The sequence below is a fragment of the Pelmatolapia mariae genome, linkage group LG13, assembly GCF_036321145.2.
Source record: "Pelmatolapia mariae isolate MD_Pm_ZW linkage group LG13, Pm_UMD_F_2, whole genome shotgun sequence".
NCBI classification, from domain to species: domain Eukaryota; kingdom Metazoa; phylum Chordata; class Actinopteri; order Cichliformes; family Cichlidae; genus Pelmatolapia; species Pelmatolapia mariae.
The window spans coordinates 15,030,022-15,045,623 of NC_086238.1; the positions used below are offsets into that span (position 1 = coordinate 15,030,022).

The 15,602-nt window shown below is 38.1% G+C and overlaps 1 protein-coding gene across 4 annotated transcripts; it reads right to left on the reverse strand.

Annotated features, from left to right (window-relative positions):
* Positions 1-2,139: 2,139 nt before the first annotated feature.
* Positions 2,140-14,001, reverse strand: tmem87b (transmembrane protein 87B). 4 transcript variants are annotated; one of them, XM_063491257.1, is made up of 19 exons: positions 13,843-13,998; positions 12,927-12,987; positions 12,744-12,835; positions 11,797-11,931; positions 11,665-11,703; positions 11,403-11,574; positions 10,433-10,494; positions 9,888-10,071; positions 9,697-9,796; positions 9,489-9,582; positions 8,830-8,903; positions 7,170-7,276; positions 7,003-7,061; positions 6,795-6,898; positions 6,636-6,709; positions 6,452-6,522; positions 4,428-4,480; positions 4,309-4,339; positions 2,140-2,442 (listed from the first exon to the last, which is right to left on the reverse strand). In XM_063491257.1, exons 1-19 carry the CDS (start codon positions 13,990-13,992, stop codon positions 2,380-2,382), a joined length of 1,725 nt encoding a protein of 574 aa, XP_063347327.1. In that variant the 5' UTR covers positions 13,993-13,998; the 3' UTR covers positions 2,140-2,379. The 4 variants fall into 4 exon arrangements, with proteins under 4 accessions (XP_063347327.1, XP_063347329.1, XP_063347330.1 ...); XM_063491259.1 differs by lacking the exon at positions 8,830-8,903 and adding an exon at positions 9,172-9,245 and having other exon boundaries at positions 2,145-2,442; positions 13,843-14,001; XM_063491260.1 differs by having other exon boundaries at positions 2,164-4,011; positions 13,843-14,001.
* Positions 14,002-15,602: the final 1,601 nt, after the last annotated feature.

Sequence of the window (15,602 nt, forward strand, 5' to 3'; positions counted from 1 at the left end):
TACAATACAAAGTGTCTTGAAGCAACTGTTGTTGTGATTTGGCACTATATAAACAAAATTAATTGAACTGGTACTCGCAATGACCACTTTACTAGCAGTCATCTCTGTAAATGATGGATGGCTTAATGGACATTAAATGTTAATAGTGGATCAGTCCATAGAGGTGTTTTTCTCTACTTTTTTTTTTTTAACAGGTTAGCTGAAATGTCACTTGTGTCCCCTGCATCATCTTTCATTTGGGGAGTAAATCCATAACTTACAATCACGGTAAAAAGAAAATATACCCTCTTTCAATTCTAAGGTTTTACGTATGAGGGTATAATGAAAATAAACTGGTCCTTAGCAGGTACATTCTCAGACGAATAACCTCAGATGAACTACAGAAAAATATGACATATTATACTGTCATTATTTATTTAACAAAAAATAAACTGGAACACAGATCAGTGCATGAAAAACTAAACAAAGTCTTACTGTTCCAATAGGAATTAAGAAGGTAAGAAAGAACCAGGTGCTGGAAATCAACTAGACTCGATTAACTGATCATCAGCAAGTGTGAGCACCTCCATTAAAATGTCAGTTTTGGCAGTTTGCAGGTCTGGAGCATTCAGGTGTTTGTTAACATGATGCCAAGGATGAAAGACATCACCTAGATCTTAAACAAACAATTGTAGGTGCCCATCAATCACGGAAGGGTTATAAGGCGATTTCCAAACAAAGCCTTTCATTATACAGTGAGAAACATCACTCACAAGTAGAACACATTCAGCTGTGCCAAGACAGCAAATCTTCACAGGAGAGGTCATCCCAGGATATTTACCCTAAGGTCAGACTGTGCACTGATCAGAGACATTTGAGAAACCCCAAGCCCTGAGCTACATCTCAGATTCTACAGTCCTCAATTAGCATGCTAAATCTTTAATTTCATGACAGTACAATTAGAAAAAGACTGAACAAAATCTATAATTTTTGCAAGAGTTAACAGGAGAAAGTCTCTTCTTTCTAAATGGAACATGTCAACAGAGTTAAGGTTTGCAAAGTTGTATCAAAAACAGCTTATCAGGACAAACATTTCATACCAATTGTTATGCACTGTGGGGAAGGAGTGATGATTTTTTAAGCCACAGGACCAGGGCACCTTGCAGTCATTGACTCGACTATGAACTCATTTGTATACCAGAGTATTCTGGAGTCAAACGTGAGCCTTTCTGTCCGACAGCTAAAGAGCAGCTCTAACTAGGTTGTGCAACAGCACAATGATTCCAAGCACAGAAGCAAGTCTCCACCAGGATGGCTGAAAAAGAATCAAAATGCTGCAATGGCTGCAAACCTCATGAACTGAAGTTAGCAGGCATTCATAAGCAATGTTGTAAAAAAGAATGAAACTTCAAGTTATTGCTGCTAAAGTGGTTCTACAAGCTACTGAATCATGGGCTAGTTTTTTTTTTATACACACTGCTTCTACATTTTATCTTAATTTTTGCTAAATCAACAGTGACAGAGTATTTCATGTTTTGTAGTTCATCTGGTGTATTTAAAATGTATTTTTATTTCAGACCATTTTAACTACATGAAACCTTAGAACTGAAAAAGTGTGCACTTTCTATCATGTCTGTATGTGAGAAGTAGGAAAGCAAACTGAAGATCCCTGTGCTTTTTCTGACTTGAACATACAGAACAGTGTTAAAATAGTTTAGACAGAAAACATGACAGGGTTATAGAAGTGATGTAATGCTGTCAGTGACAGTTATTTTGGCTGTTCCCTTGCACCTGGCTTTTAATATGATGAGGACATGCTCTATTTGTCTCTGGTTTTACTCGCTGGAGTTGAGGTGCATGTTGTTTGAAACCCAAACAATCTACCAAAGAAGCAGCGGCACCTACAGCAGACTTATCGCTTTCCTTTTTAAGACCTGTTAAAAGAGAACTTTATCTTACAAGGCAGTTGAAATTAATTTGGTGTCCACAATACAATTTACTTAAAAACTGGCTTAGGTAGTTCAGCTCTTAGTCATAAGTCTATTTAGGTCCAGATGACTTCCTTTCAGTTTTTCGGTCATTCATTCATCATAATTTTCATCACAGTAGTTCATTCATTGAACCGTTTCTTCTGTTACTGATTAAACACGTACTCACTGTTCCTCTTTAATAACACGCTTTCAAAACAGCCTAGAAAAAACATTTTATATGATGCAACAAAGTCACAAACATTGTAAAATTGAATCCTTTAATTGCCAAACTAACACTGAAAGTCATAGATCAGAAAACAATATCCCAAATTTAAATCTGATTTGATCCAAGTGTACTTACTTCTTGGAAAGTAAGTGAGAAGAAAACCTCTGGTTTGAAGAGTTCAAGCTCAGTTCTACTTGATACCCATTAAAAGAAAAAAAAAGAAGAAAAAAAAAAAAAGCGAGGCATATTATCCAGACATCTCCCCACCTGTGGAATTATGAAATAACAGGAATAAGCCAAAAGCCATCTGTACAAATAATCAAAGGTCCACTGCAGGTGTCTGCAGGTTTATATAACCGAAGGCTTGCTTGCCATCATAAGCACAATTATTCCAGGTTTACAGGCAATACAAAAGGGACAAAAAAAGGAACGGTGACAATATAAATCCAATGAGGTGATCAGTGTGTGCATAATTCAGCTGCTGTGTTATAATGGGGATGGCCTAGAAAGACAAAAATACAAATCCTGCTGTTACATCTACTTGACACAGCACGCACACACTAAGACGACAGTGTTCCAACTTCAAAATGACGCTGCCAAAATCAGGCCAGGCATTTTCAAAAAATATATAGTACATCAATATATTAAGACCGAAACATAAAAGAACACAAATGTTATTAAGGTGTCTGTGAAGCCAATAAGATGATTTTATCGGCAAAGAAGGCAAACATTAAGATAGTGCAAGATCCAAATAACCCAAACAAAGAAAAAAAAAGGGGGGGGGGGGGGGGGGGATGGAAGCACACATTGTAAACATGAAGGATTTCAGGACAAACACTATAACAACATATAAGTCCACTTGAAACACAAATAAATAATTAAATCACTTAGTTCCATAGAAGCATACACGCAGCATACTGCTTCCCATTCAAAAGATAGAACCTGCCCACCCACACCTGTACAGTAGAATCAAAATATGACACTAAACCCTAATTTCCCACTATTGTCATGACTCACAACTAACTCAAATTATTCAAAGGACTTGCTTGTGCGTCATCTCTCACATTCATTCATAAGGACTTGGTATGTCTGCTAGCTTCAGTTTAAGACATCAACAGTTTTCACACATACTGTTCTCAATTAACGGAAGCTACTAGGGCCTCATACAAGAACCACATGTAGGCACGGTATTGATCTTAAAAAGTGCATATGAACAAATTTATTTAATCTTTATCTTTAACTTTAAATAATCCACTTACCCAATATATTTTCTTGCTTCTGGCTTATAATAGCTCACGTATTTCCTTCTCAGTTAATTGTTGAAAAAAGCTTTGTGCCTTTTCTTTAAAATGTAATTATCTGACTTCTTAAACCTCACTAATAATACACTAGATGTTCTCAGGAAGACTTAACATATATTTGCGAGTATGTTAATGTATGAGGCCCATTGGTAAAACAAATGTGTTTAAACATAGCAAAAATAAATACAGCTCTGGAGGAAAAACATGAAACTGTTCTCTTTGGAAAAAGTGATTATATGAGGGAAATGGTGAGCCGGGTGTTCAGTCAAAAAACGTAGGTTTTCCTCTGGTAGAGTCCTTAAGAAGTTGACAGGAATCAGCAAAGGTCCCCCTAAAACTGTGGCTTGCACCACCTTGTGAGGTAGCAGCCATTCAGGAGGATCCCCTGAAAATGGCACTCCACCACCATCCAAACGTTGTAAAACCCTGTTACACAGTCAGGTACAGCTGCCGTTTTCCTTCCTTGTCAGCAGATGGTTGGAAACACTGTGCCTCATTCCAGCTTTGACATTTCATACTTGGTTGTCATGATTTCCTGAGAAACAATAGGCACTCGATATAAACTAGACATTTTCAGACAGTAATCCCCTGAAAAAAACATGCTTTTGTACATTATCATTTTGCTGAGCCTCACCTTTCTTACCAACCGCTCCTATGCCTGTCAAGCACCTCATTCAACTATATTTCTCCAAATTCATAGCACATTTCAAACAGTGGGCCCTTTATTTCAACTACAGGGTCTATATATCTGGACTAACACATCTCTGGTAAAAAAAAAAAGAAAAGAAAAAAAAAGTAAATCATCTTTTGTACAAATCCATGTTGTTCATACCTCATCTGAGTCGAGCAGGATCGGTAGAGCTCTGTTGTGATATAAAAGGGTAAAAAGAACCTCTTAGAACACACACTGTGAGTGAAAAGACCTTTGAAAAGGTTTCATTGGATACTTACACATCAGTTAGAGAGGTAGGAATATTATCCTCGACCCATTTCAAGTCTTCATCCTGCACAAAGTTAAACAAAGTAAATGTAAAGTGAATCTGACGCTACTGACCTGCAAGAAAGTAACTGTTTTTGGTCAGTTTCGCCTGTTTAGCATATCAGCCAGCTCCCATCTAAACCACTTTAACTCACTAACCCGGATCCCTCCACTATCAGACCACAGGGAAATAAAGGGGTTCTTTAGACTCTCAGGTTAAATGGGTGACAAGTAAAGGGAGCCCAGTAAGCTGTATAAATTAAATCCCCCTTACAGAAGCAACCCAAACAGTGGAGACCAATTCATCAAGCTGAATCTCATCTCAAAAATGCCATATCAATGTATGACCAAAATCACTATGGTATTTTGATCAGACAGTATATGTACGGCCACTGATGATATCAATGCAATATTTTCATAAGGCAGCTGTTAAAGCTGACCTTTTAAAGCAAAAACAGAAGCCTAATAAAGCACCAAATTATCACCAAAAAGACAAAGATATCAAATGAAAAGCATTGCCAACCAAACAAGCCAGCCTTATGGCTCAAGTATAATCAAATTTTAAATAAACATGAAAGAAAATTTAGGGAAAAAAATTACACCAAATGAAACTACAAGATATTGAGCATGCCATTAACCAAAATTAGTTCTGGGACAGGTGGGACATTTAGGGCTGTGCTATTTTTATGTCTGAAATCATGAATGTAAACTGGTTTTCTACTGCTAAATTCACATATGTTTATTTCCTAAGATCCTAAACAGTTGTTTCTTTATAACAAGTATAACAAGTACATGTTTTTCTTGTATTCTTACATGCATATATCTTGGATTTTTTTCCTTTTATACCTTTACATTTAGATTTACCAATTTACAGTGTTACAGTACGATTTTATAACCTTCAAATTCCTATTAAGACCTGGCTTAAAATATTTGACAGTGTCACACTGCCCATTGTGTTGTAGGGTAGTGACATATGAGGTCCATTCAGTCATTAGAGCTGTACCCACTGAGCTGAGGGATGAAGACCCAACAGAATCTCTACATGCAGACTTCTGCAGCAACATTTTACAGCCTGTTGATTTTGGCAGATACTCACTGATAATTAACAAACTTAAATCCAGCCCACAAGACACCCTCCCTTCAAAACCAGGAGATGAGACCAGGATAGAGTTGCTGAAATCAACTACTCTCTAAGACACCCTAATTAGTTTCACAGAAACGCTGCTGTCCAAACACCAGTCAGAGTAAACCAAGTTATAACACATTGCAAAGAAACTTATCTGAAATATTGGAAAGAAGAAACTAAAAGCTGAAGCAGATTAGAGCACTATCTGGCCTAAAACAGAGATTATGAATTGGCAAAATATCTGTTGACTGTCAGTGATAGAAAGCAGAGACAGATCAGTGACCACAAACTGGCAACAGAAACAGGACGACACAAAAAGTCATGGCAACCGAAAGAAAACAGAACATGTGATCCCTGACAGGTGAGGCTGAAGCCGAGATGAACTTCCTGCAAATCTTTCAATAAGGTAAGGAACACCGATTTTACCTAGTTCAGTTCTATAAATTCCAAATTTCATTAAACTAAACAATATCTTAAAATTACAACTCTCCTAGGAGACGGAGGATAAAAACGTCCCACAAACAGTGGATGACCTGGACACACACATATACATAACCTACGCTAATTTATTGAGAATACTCAGTGATTTTGTGTTATTTTATTCTTCTTTCTATTTTTGTTTCTTTAGTTTATTAAAAATTGGATTTTAATGCTCTGGGAGTATTGTTTTAAGATACTATGGTGCCAATAACAAAGCACTTTTAAATGGAAATGAATTGAAATGAAATACTGCCCTCTGCAGGCCCTCTGCAAATGTGACATTTGGTCAGCTGCATTTCCTCAGACGTAGGTATTCTTATTAAATGTGCTTAAAGTTGAATAAAACATAGTTATTTAACCAATTGCCAAAAACTTGTCTGTGTTACTTACTGGGTTTGTTTCTGCAGGCTTCACTGTACCATTTGTCTCATTTTTAGTCGCTCTGAACTTTATACCATCAGCTGCCAATAAGAAAAGAAAAAAATACTAAGGAGAAAACATTTTTAAAAAGTAAACATAGACTGAGATTTGCAGTTTTCTGGTTACAAGTAATGCCCTCATGATCTAACTGTACCGAGGTTTGTAGATGCGATAAACTCCTCAATCTCCTCATCATCAGAGTCATCTATGAGAGGTGTGAAAGCGTACCTGTGGATATTGAAATTAAAAGTTTTAAATACATGCCCAGTTTAGTTTATGTTGATGAATTGAAGTGTCTTAATAAATTACTTGCCTTTGGTTGTTTGCAGACGGTCTCCATAAGAACATTATGACGAGCAGAATGACAGAGAACAGGAACCTCCAGAAAGCATCTTCTACCCACAACTCAATCCAATCCTTCAGACAAAAAACAGGCTCGGTTTTCAATAAAACATCAACATTAAACATTCATTTAAAAAAAAAAAATGCTATTATTGCTCAGTAATCCAAACCACACTCACAGACTGGCATTCTGCTAATCGAAATTTTTTTGCCGTCCAACCCATGAAAATGATGGAAGCTGAGGGTGTAGAGGGCAAGGTGTGAAACTCTTTGGCATGTCGATGAAAATACAAATAACTGGAAATCATCCATGCTGGTGCAGTGAAAATGTAGCTGCAGGACTTACCAATGACAGCAAATATTAATGTGTTTGTAAAGTGCCTGTAGAGTGACAGCTTGACGGGGTTTCTCCTCAGTTTCAGAGTCTTGATGGTTTGTGCCAAGCTGACGAAAATGTTAGTGGCAGTCAAGGTAAAGACATGGCAGCCATTACACAGAAACTGTACAAATATACCCCGCATTAGATAATACTGATTACAAGCTGCAATCACATGCAGTTCTGCCAGTGAAGTACACCTGGATGCTAATATGACGTGAGCACAGGAAAGGCTGGGATAAAGTGTGAGATTTTGCCTCTGCTTAAAAACAGCCAATTAATCGTCGCTGTTGTAAAGTGCATTTTGCAAAGATCTTTAAGCACAAAGACGTGGAAGAGGATGTTAACAGTTTTAATTGGATTTTAGAGGCCAATTTACACAGAGATTAAAGAGTCAAGTTGTTTAAAAAAAAAAAAAGTATTTATGAAGGTGTCTAATGTTTTGACAGATCTGCAATTTTGGAGGGTTTTTTCTCTTTCCCCATTTACAGTTTATCAGTTGTTTCACATAAAAACAAAAATGTAATGCCATACTATACCATTAATTTTCCAAAAACCTTTATAGACCCATATCAAAATAATCCCTCTAACTCATAACTCCCGTTCATTGAGAAATTTGTATTTCTTGGCTGCAATGTTTGAGCAGTGGGTATATATGTTCCACTCAATAACAATGTTCAGGGTGACAGGGTGGGACTCTAAAACTTGTTCAGCCCCAACAAAACAACACAAAACTTTAATGCACTTTAATGCAAAGTCATTACAAATAGCTGATCTATATCACCTGTTTAAATACTGCAAGACTTATATGCATGCTACTGCTGACCATGTAACATATCCGATAACCACCAAAGGAGAGAACACATGCCACAGGTTATGTCATGGATGTTCTTTGGGATCTGTGAGCTGCCCTGGAAAAGATCAAGTGTGCAATGTAGCACCAATGTCGTGTCTTATGATAGAGGCAATCCTAAACTAACTTCTTTCTCTGACTGCTTTGTTCTCACTAAAGCTTAAATTATGGTCCAGCAGTGGTAACACGTTGACAGTCTGCTGGTAGTCTGTGGTCAGCCTGTCTAACTGCAGCGAGTGTCTCTTGTCAACAAAGGCAGCGCACAAAGGACACTCCACGACTGCACTGTGGACTACTCTTGTGTTTACAAAGAGCACTCAAGGAGTTATGACAAATGATTTTATCCTATCCCCCACACTAGTTGCACCCATGCTGATATAATCTTTAAACAGCACAATCTGGAAAGTCTGGTGGACGGGCATGCAAAAATCAATCATTTCTACCAATGTAGACTGAGACTGTTGAAAAATGTAAATAATACAAACTGTCATTAATTATGCAAGGAAAGCAGCAGTAAAGATTTAGAAGAAGTTAAATCATCAACCAGAAAACAATACATTGCTACAAATTTCACCACAGAATGAATGATTAAAGCAGGGCTGTTTCAACTGAGACTCAAGATGTCTTTGTGTGAAGCTGTATTTCAGCTGCTAATGATCTGGTGAAGGAACAGGACAGAGGGAGACCACAATTTCCTGATCTAATATTGGTTCATGTGTAGGAAGTGAGGAGCAGAGGAGAACCACACAAGGAAAGGCTGTAGGTGCACAAAAGGATATCCACCAGCATAAAGAAGAGTCAAGCAGAGTCAGGGGAATGTTGGCCAGCAGAGCCAAGTCAGAGTCTTTTGCCTAGAAGGGATAACAGAGCAGGAGCAGAGGACACAAGGAAGAGGAGAAATATGTGAAGGGGGAAAAAAATCACAGATAGGAAAGCAGCACTGCAACTGAAACATAAAACCATCCACCCAAGTGCAAAGGGGAAAATAAATAATCCAACCCACAAGCCAAGAACATTCAAAAATCACTCAAATACACCAACAAACGTGTCCATTTTCTTATGTTGGGACACTCCAGTTACTATTGATATTTGTGCTGGTGAGGAATACACTGGAAGGATATGAACCAGATGGCGCAGGTGTCAAACATAGCCAGAACAATTGCTGTGATGAGAGCGCGGCCATTGTCTCGACCCTTGATATTTGGTGCACAACAAGAAAATACAGAAATTGTGACGACAAGTTTACTTCATTAAAAAATACAGCATGAGAGCAAATTACAATGTTAACTGTATGAGTTCAGCTCATATCTTTGGTAAAATAAACAATTTAAATGTATGACTTTAAACCTTTTAAATTTCTAATTGCTAAATGTTATTATTGACGTTTGCAAAGGCTATTCTGACTTAAATCAAAGTAATCAAAGATCACAACTCACCCCTGTAATCCTCAGGACACCCTCAATGCTAGCAAAGGCCAAGTAGAGGATGCCAAGCCCAACTACTCTGTGCATCACTGTCCCCAATCGAGGTCTAAAAGAAAAACAACCCCCCCAAAAATGGTGGGTTTTTTTCCCCCATTTTGTTTAACTTAAGGAGGGGTTTCAATTATTCTACAAGTTGCTGTGTGTATAGATTTTAACATACTTCACGATGCCATAGCCAAGGCTGACGATAATGACGAGTAAACGAGCCAGAGTCCTCTTGAGGGCAGAGACCAACTCAGCAAAGATCAGCAAACCTGGAGCTAAAGTAAAGTAAATATGTTGAAAAAAATACAACTTACTGTCTGACATGAGAGAAGAAGAGAACCCTTGTGACCGTCTATAAACACTCACAGGCGGAGCCGACAGTATTGGTGTTTTCGTATTCGGCGCAGAAGACGGCCTTCTCCACCATGCCGAGGAATATGACCCCTGCTATCCAAAACTGGATCCTCAGGAGATCTTTCCAATAGCAGGCCGCCCAGAGAAACCACAACAGGGCGTACAGGATGTACACAACGCACATCACCATGTAGAACTGCAAACAGACACTCAGGGATTAGCCTTTAAAGCCTGTCAGTTTTAGGTCACTTCAGGATTGTAAATCTTAAAAACAAATGATTTAAAATCACATTTAATGAAATGGTTGTAGGAGTTTAACAGCTAAAGCTGCATGTTTTCTTGCAGTTTACCTAAACTGTCATCTTAATATAAGACTACATCTAATAACTGAGTATATAATGAGTTAATTTAAAACACACACAAACACAAAAGAGTCTTATCATTCCACTGGAGACAGCAAATAATTAAGGGAACATATTATTAATGGGCGTATAGTTAACAAGTGGCCAATAAATCACATAAATTGCAATCATTTATTTCTAAAGTCATCTACTTACAATCATGAGAGGCCATTCTGTGACAGAAATGTAGCCGTGGCTGCCCTTCATTACCACATTAACTGCAAAAACAAAATCCAGACATTAGACTAATGATGCAAGACACTTTTCCCAAGCATATTAAACAGACAAAAGGCAAGTTTTCATTATGATCTAAATTCTGATTGCACAATGTAGCGGCTCAGTCTTCAGCCTGGTTGCTTTAAAGCTTCACTTTCCCTGTGCACTTATGTCTGCCAATGGGAATAAAATTTCCCAGGAAAATTACGTCAGTGCAGCCAAAACAGGACAAGCGCCTTCGTCTCACTCTGTGGCTATCGGCAGTTTTCTCCAGGTAGCACAAATGACACAAAGAAAAACAAGAAGAGAGACAGTAGAAACTCTAGCAAACAAAAGAAAGAGCCCTGCTGCATGAAAAAGGAAAAAAAGACGGAGCGCGATAGAAAGTAAAACTAAAACATGTATGAACTTCTCAATAGAAAAGGCTCCAGGATATGAGATCAAAATCCGGCATTCACCTGGGATTATGTCAACTGCCACTTTAAGAATTTGTTTGTGGTTGCTGCAGATCCTGAAATCTGACACTTCAGTGTCGGCTAAAAAGCTCTGCGTGTATGAGATAGGAGGGCGACTGAATTAATGCAGTTTAAAAAAGCAAAGGTAAAAAAAATGTAAATGCTTTTTACTATAAGCTGCATTCACACAGTCTCACACACATTCATACAAGCACTATATTCTGCACCTAAGCACTTTCTAAAATTCACACACTCACACTCCAATGGATGTATCGGGGGCAACTCGGGCTTCACTGTCTTGCCCAAAGATACTATGACATGTAGGCTGGAGCAGCCAGAGAATTGATCCACCGGCCCTCTGACAGGTAGATGACCCACTCTACCCGAGCTGCCCACAATTACAAGCTGCTCACAATTACAAGCTGCTCATATTTAGTAGTTTTAAAAAGTCTCACCTGTTAAATTCCAGTTGGCTTCTGGTTTACTAGACTCAATCTTAACGACTAGCAGGTAAGGGCCATCCTTCCAAGTGGTGGCTATGACGTGGTCTCTGATTTTCACACTGCTGTTCTTCGTAGCACTGCTGGTGTCATACTCCTCGGCAATCCATTTTGTGTCATTTTTATCCTGCAGGATTAAAGGAATCCAGCATTTATTACTTATGAAAACATATGTAATAATTAACCTTAAAATCTAAGATCATTCGCGGGTTCTTACTTCAAACGCAGAGGACACATGTGGATCTGCCTTTGCTTTCTGAAAAGAAACACAGTTGCAGGATGTTGAAGAATTAAAAACAACAACATTGTTAAGAATACGGCTGTGGTGACACCAACATAGCAAACCCACTTTGAGCATCGGGAAGGAGTGCAGCCCATTTTTACATACAATGGGACCGTGTTTGTGTTCGATGTGCTCCCCTGGTACCATTGGGTTTGGATCCAGACTCTTCCCATGAATCAGATGTGTCATCTTATACATCTCCTACAGACAAAGACGGTCACAATTCACCAATCAGAAACAAGCAAGGCACCAGACAGACCAGTGCACCACTCAAATAATGGTGGGGATTTAATCACTTTCATGCATCCTGAAGCTGTCCCATCCTTAAACTGTTCTGGGACACTGTTCACAGTACACTGGGGGAGATTCTGTGCCACAACATTGAATTTACATGCCTGACTTTCTACCTGGGGAAAAACGGATTTAAAATTACCCAAATGTTATAGATATTTACTAAAAAAAAGCTTATGGGGGCAAATTAGACTATAACAATGCATTGGCTTTGCAAAGAATCTCCCATTATGGGGCCATGGATGGCTATAAGTAAAGATATTGAGCGTAAAGAATTGACCTACAGTTTAAGAAACTATAGTTAATTCATATAGTGCTTTACACAGAGCGCTATACAACAATTAAAATATAACTAATATCAACAGAGAAACATGTTTATACAGATTAAAGACTATGAAAAAGTAAAATGTAGTGCATTCTGGGAAAAATTGAAAACACACATTGCACAGCAGTGTTGACCCATTTTGTTTTCCGTTGATGTTTTGACCATGACAGCTCATACCCCCATTTTTGGGGGGTTTTGTTTAGTGTACTTTGTTTTCTGTACCACATGGAATTTTTAAAGTAAATATTTAGTGCTGCATGTCTTGAAAATTTGAAGGAGTCCCCTTTTATTCTGCATGTATACAAATACAGTTTTAAAAAAGATAATTAAAATAAAGTTAAAAAAAGAAACTATCAACTCAACGCAGATGGTATGACAGGAAGCATTTTTTGCTTACTTCAATATTGTTGTATTCGTTGTGACAGGGGTAGTATTTCAAAAGCCAGTGAATAGTGACGTTCACCTCCTCAGGACAGTCAAATGGCCCGACTGAAACATGAAGACGTGATGACGTAACACAAAAAAAAAGGAAGCACTTTGGGTAACAGGTTATGAGTAATTTTTTTAAATCATGACTTACCTTTTAGTTCAACATCAGTGTCTTTATACATTGACTTCCTTAACAGCAATGCTCTTGAGGTCTACGGAGTAATACATTTATTTATTATTATTTTTCATACTGATCAATTTAGTTAGGCAAACTAACTGATCATTGGTACTCTTTTGATCTCTCAGATCCAAACAAGCTGGACTCTGTGTCTTTGTAAAGTGGAAAAAGAACCAAAAACTTATATTATAATATAAAAAATATTATTAATATAAGAAATATTAACCATAAGTGTGTTTTTCTAGCTGTCTGACCTGTCACCTGTTCAGAATGAACCTGCAAATGGAGGTTTTACTGCTACTGGATAGAGGATAACAAAGTGGAAACTGAAACGTCTTAGTATGTAAATTATTGATTATTGAGCTGTACACGTCTCTGTGGGCTAACTGTAGGAGCTGTGCCTTATCATTAATAAACAAAAAGAGGGAGTGAACTGTACAAGCACCTGACTGAAGATCGACTTTAAGAATGTTTTTATGATATGTTACAATGTGTGACATAACCTGAACACACACAACCTAAACTCGCAAGTTTTAGTCCAGAGACAGTGGCAGACAAAAAGAAAATAAGCTTTTGGGATTTTCACTTTAGTCTGTTAAACTATAACCAGTTAGCTAGTTGACTGCTACCCTTGAAGTACCTAATTATTATTAACCGTTCTCGGCATGGCTAACGGCTAATTATACAAAACATTTCTCTGCTCTTTCGTTTATCACGGTTTATAAAGAGTGGCTAAGAAAGGCTAAAGAGATACCATTAGTGTGAGTTACAAGCTTGTCACCACATTCACAGCTGTCAGCGAGTTACCATAACAAGGATAATGTAGCTAACGCTAGCTAAGGGTGCTGCAGTTATCCAGAGTATTCAGCGTTTTTAGGAAGATACTCACATTAACAACAGTTATTTTCCAAAGCCCTGTCTCTGGCGCTGCAACTGCTCCATTGATAATGTTGAGTATAATTACAGAAAACACCATCCACGGACAGTTAAGTCCTCTGGTCGGACAGGTCCACGTCTTCATCCCGACTGCAGCAGCCATATTCGTTACGTGTAGATTTCACCGTAGATTTCGCCACTTGCGCCGTGAACGCAACTGCTCAGAGGAGAAGGGAGGGGCCCAAGAGGTCTGCAACGTTTGTTACCTGTACGTCGCCTGCTGTCCCAGCGTCATTACCGCTGTCCTGCTGACACCCAGAATAAATGTTTTTGATATTTAATTATTTTTTTTAGATAATTTGAGCACTGTGCACATCATATGTGCGTTGCTTTATTTGTTTTGTACCTAATGTATCAGGTCTTGTTTGTTCACAGAATAATGCGATGTTTTCGAATGATATTGTCACATGTCCGTGATACAGGAATCACCTTTCCATGGCAGACGGAGACAGCCTTTTTGTATTCAGTTTAAGAGAGTTCTCGTTGTCTAGAGGGTTTTACTCTTCTCCTTATCAAAGATATCAAGGTCATTTTTACTTTGATGGATTCTCTAATATTGAAGAATCTGTCTATTGAACTCGCTTTAACTAGGAATGAGTACATTCGGATCGTAGGTTGTCTGAGTCATGCTGTGAACACAAATATGCTAAAGGAAGTTTTGGATCCAGAGTGTTTTCAGTTTTAATGATACTTTCAGAAATGAGACCCTCTCTCTGGTTTGTGTGCTCTAATTGTTTTTTTGTTTTTGTTTTTGAAACCAAGTTGCCTGTTTTCTGTGTGATATAATCAGAGGACCACCTGTTTCGTGGTTGTGGGTAGCACTGTCCTGTTTTCATGTGTCATACTTAATAAAGAAAAAAGAAAAAAAAATCAACCCAGTTTCAGCATGGTTGAAACGGAATTGCTAAAGACAGTTTTAGCAATAGAATCATAATAGCTGCAAAAATATGGACATAATATGTGGAAGCTGCAATTCCCATCATTTTGAAAATAAAATACATGCACTCTGTTAATCCAACAACCACATACGATAGAAAGCCCAGGATATCATCTTCATTGTACAGCAGGACTCATACAGATTGCATAAATGGTGAAAAAGGCTATTACAGATATCATGCCCTTTAGTTTGGATACTGGACCACTCCTGGTTTAGGGGCGGCTGCTTTAACCACTGTGATGCAGCACCAGGTTTTTGTGTCATCATCCCACCTACTTGTTCTGCAGCAAGTGTGAAATAAAGAAAAACAGCATTTCATTTTCATTCTAAATTTAAACTTCCTAAACACATCTTGCAAGAAATCCCAATAAGCTTCACTTATTTGTATGGTTATGAGAATCCATCCATCCATTTTCTTCTGTTTATCTAACTTATAAAAATTCGAGTACACAAATCTTTTTCTTGTGTTTTTATACTTCTAAGGCTCTTGTTGTTGCCCAAATCTTATTCGACGTCTTCTGGCTGCTCCCTTTAGACGATCATCTCCTTCTATCTCAACCTATTCCTTGCATCCTCTTCTGTCACACAAACACAAACCTCTGTCCTTTGCCAGTATATCCACTATCCCTCCTCTGCACATGTCCTAAGTATCTAAATCTTACCACTTTTACATTGTCTCCAAACCTGATCTGTCCCTCTGCTGTGCTCATTTCCATTCTGGTCACTCCCAACAAAAATCTTAACATCTGCAGCTCCTGCCTCCTGTCTTTCATTAG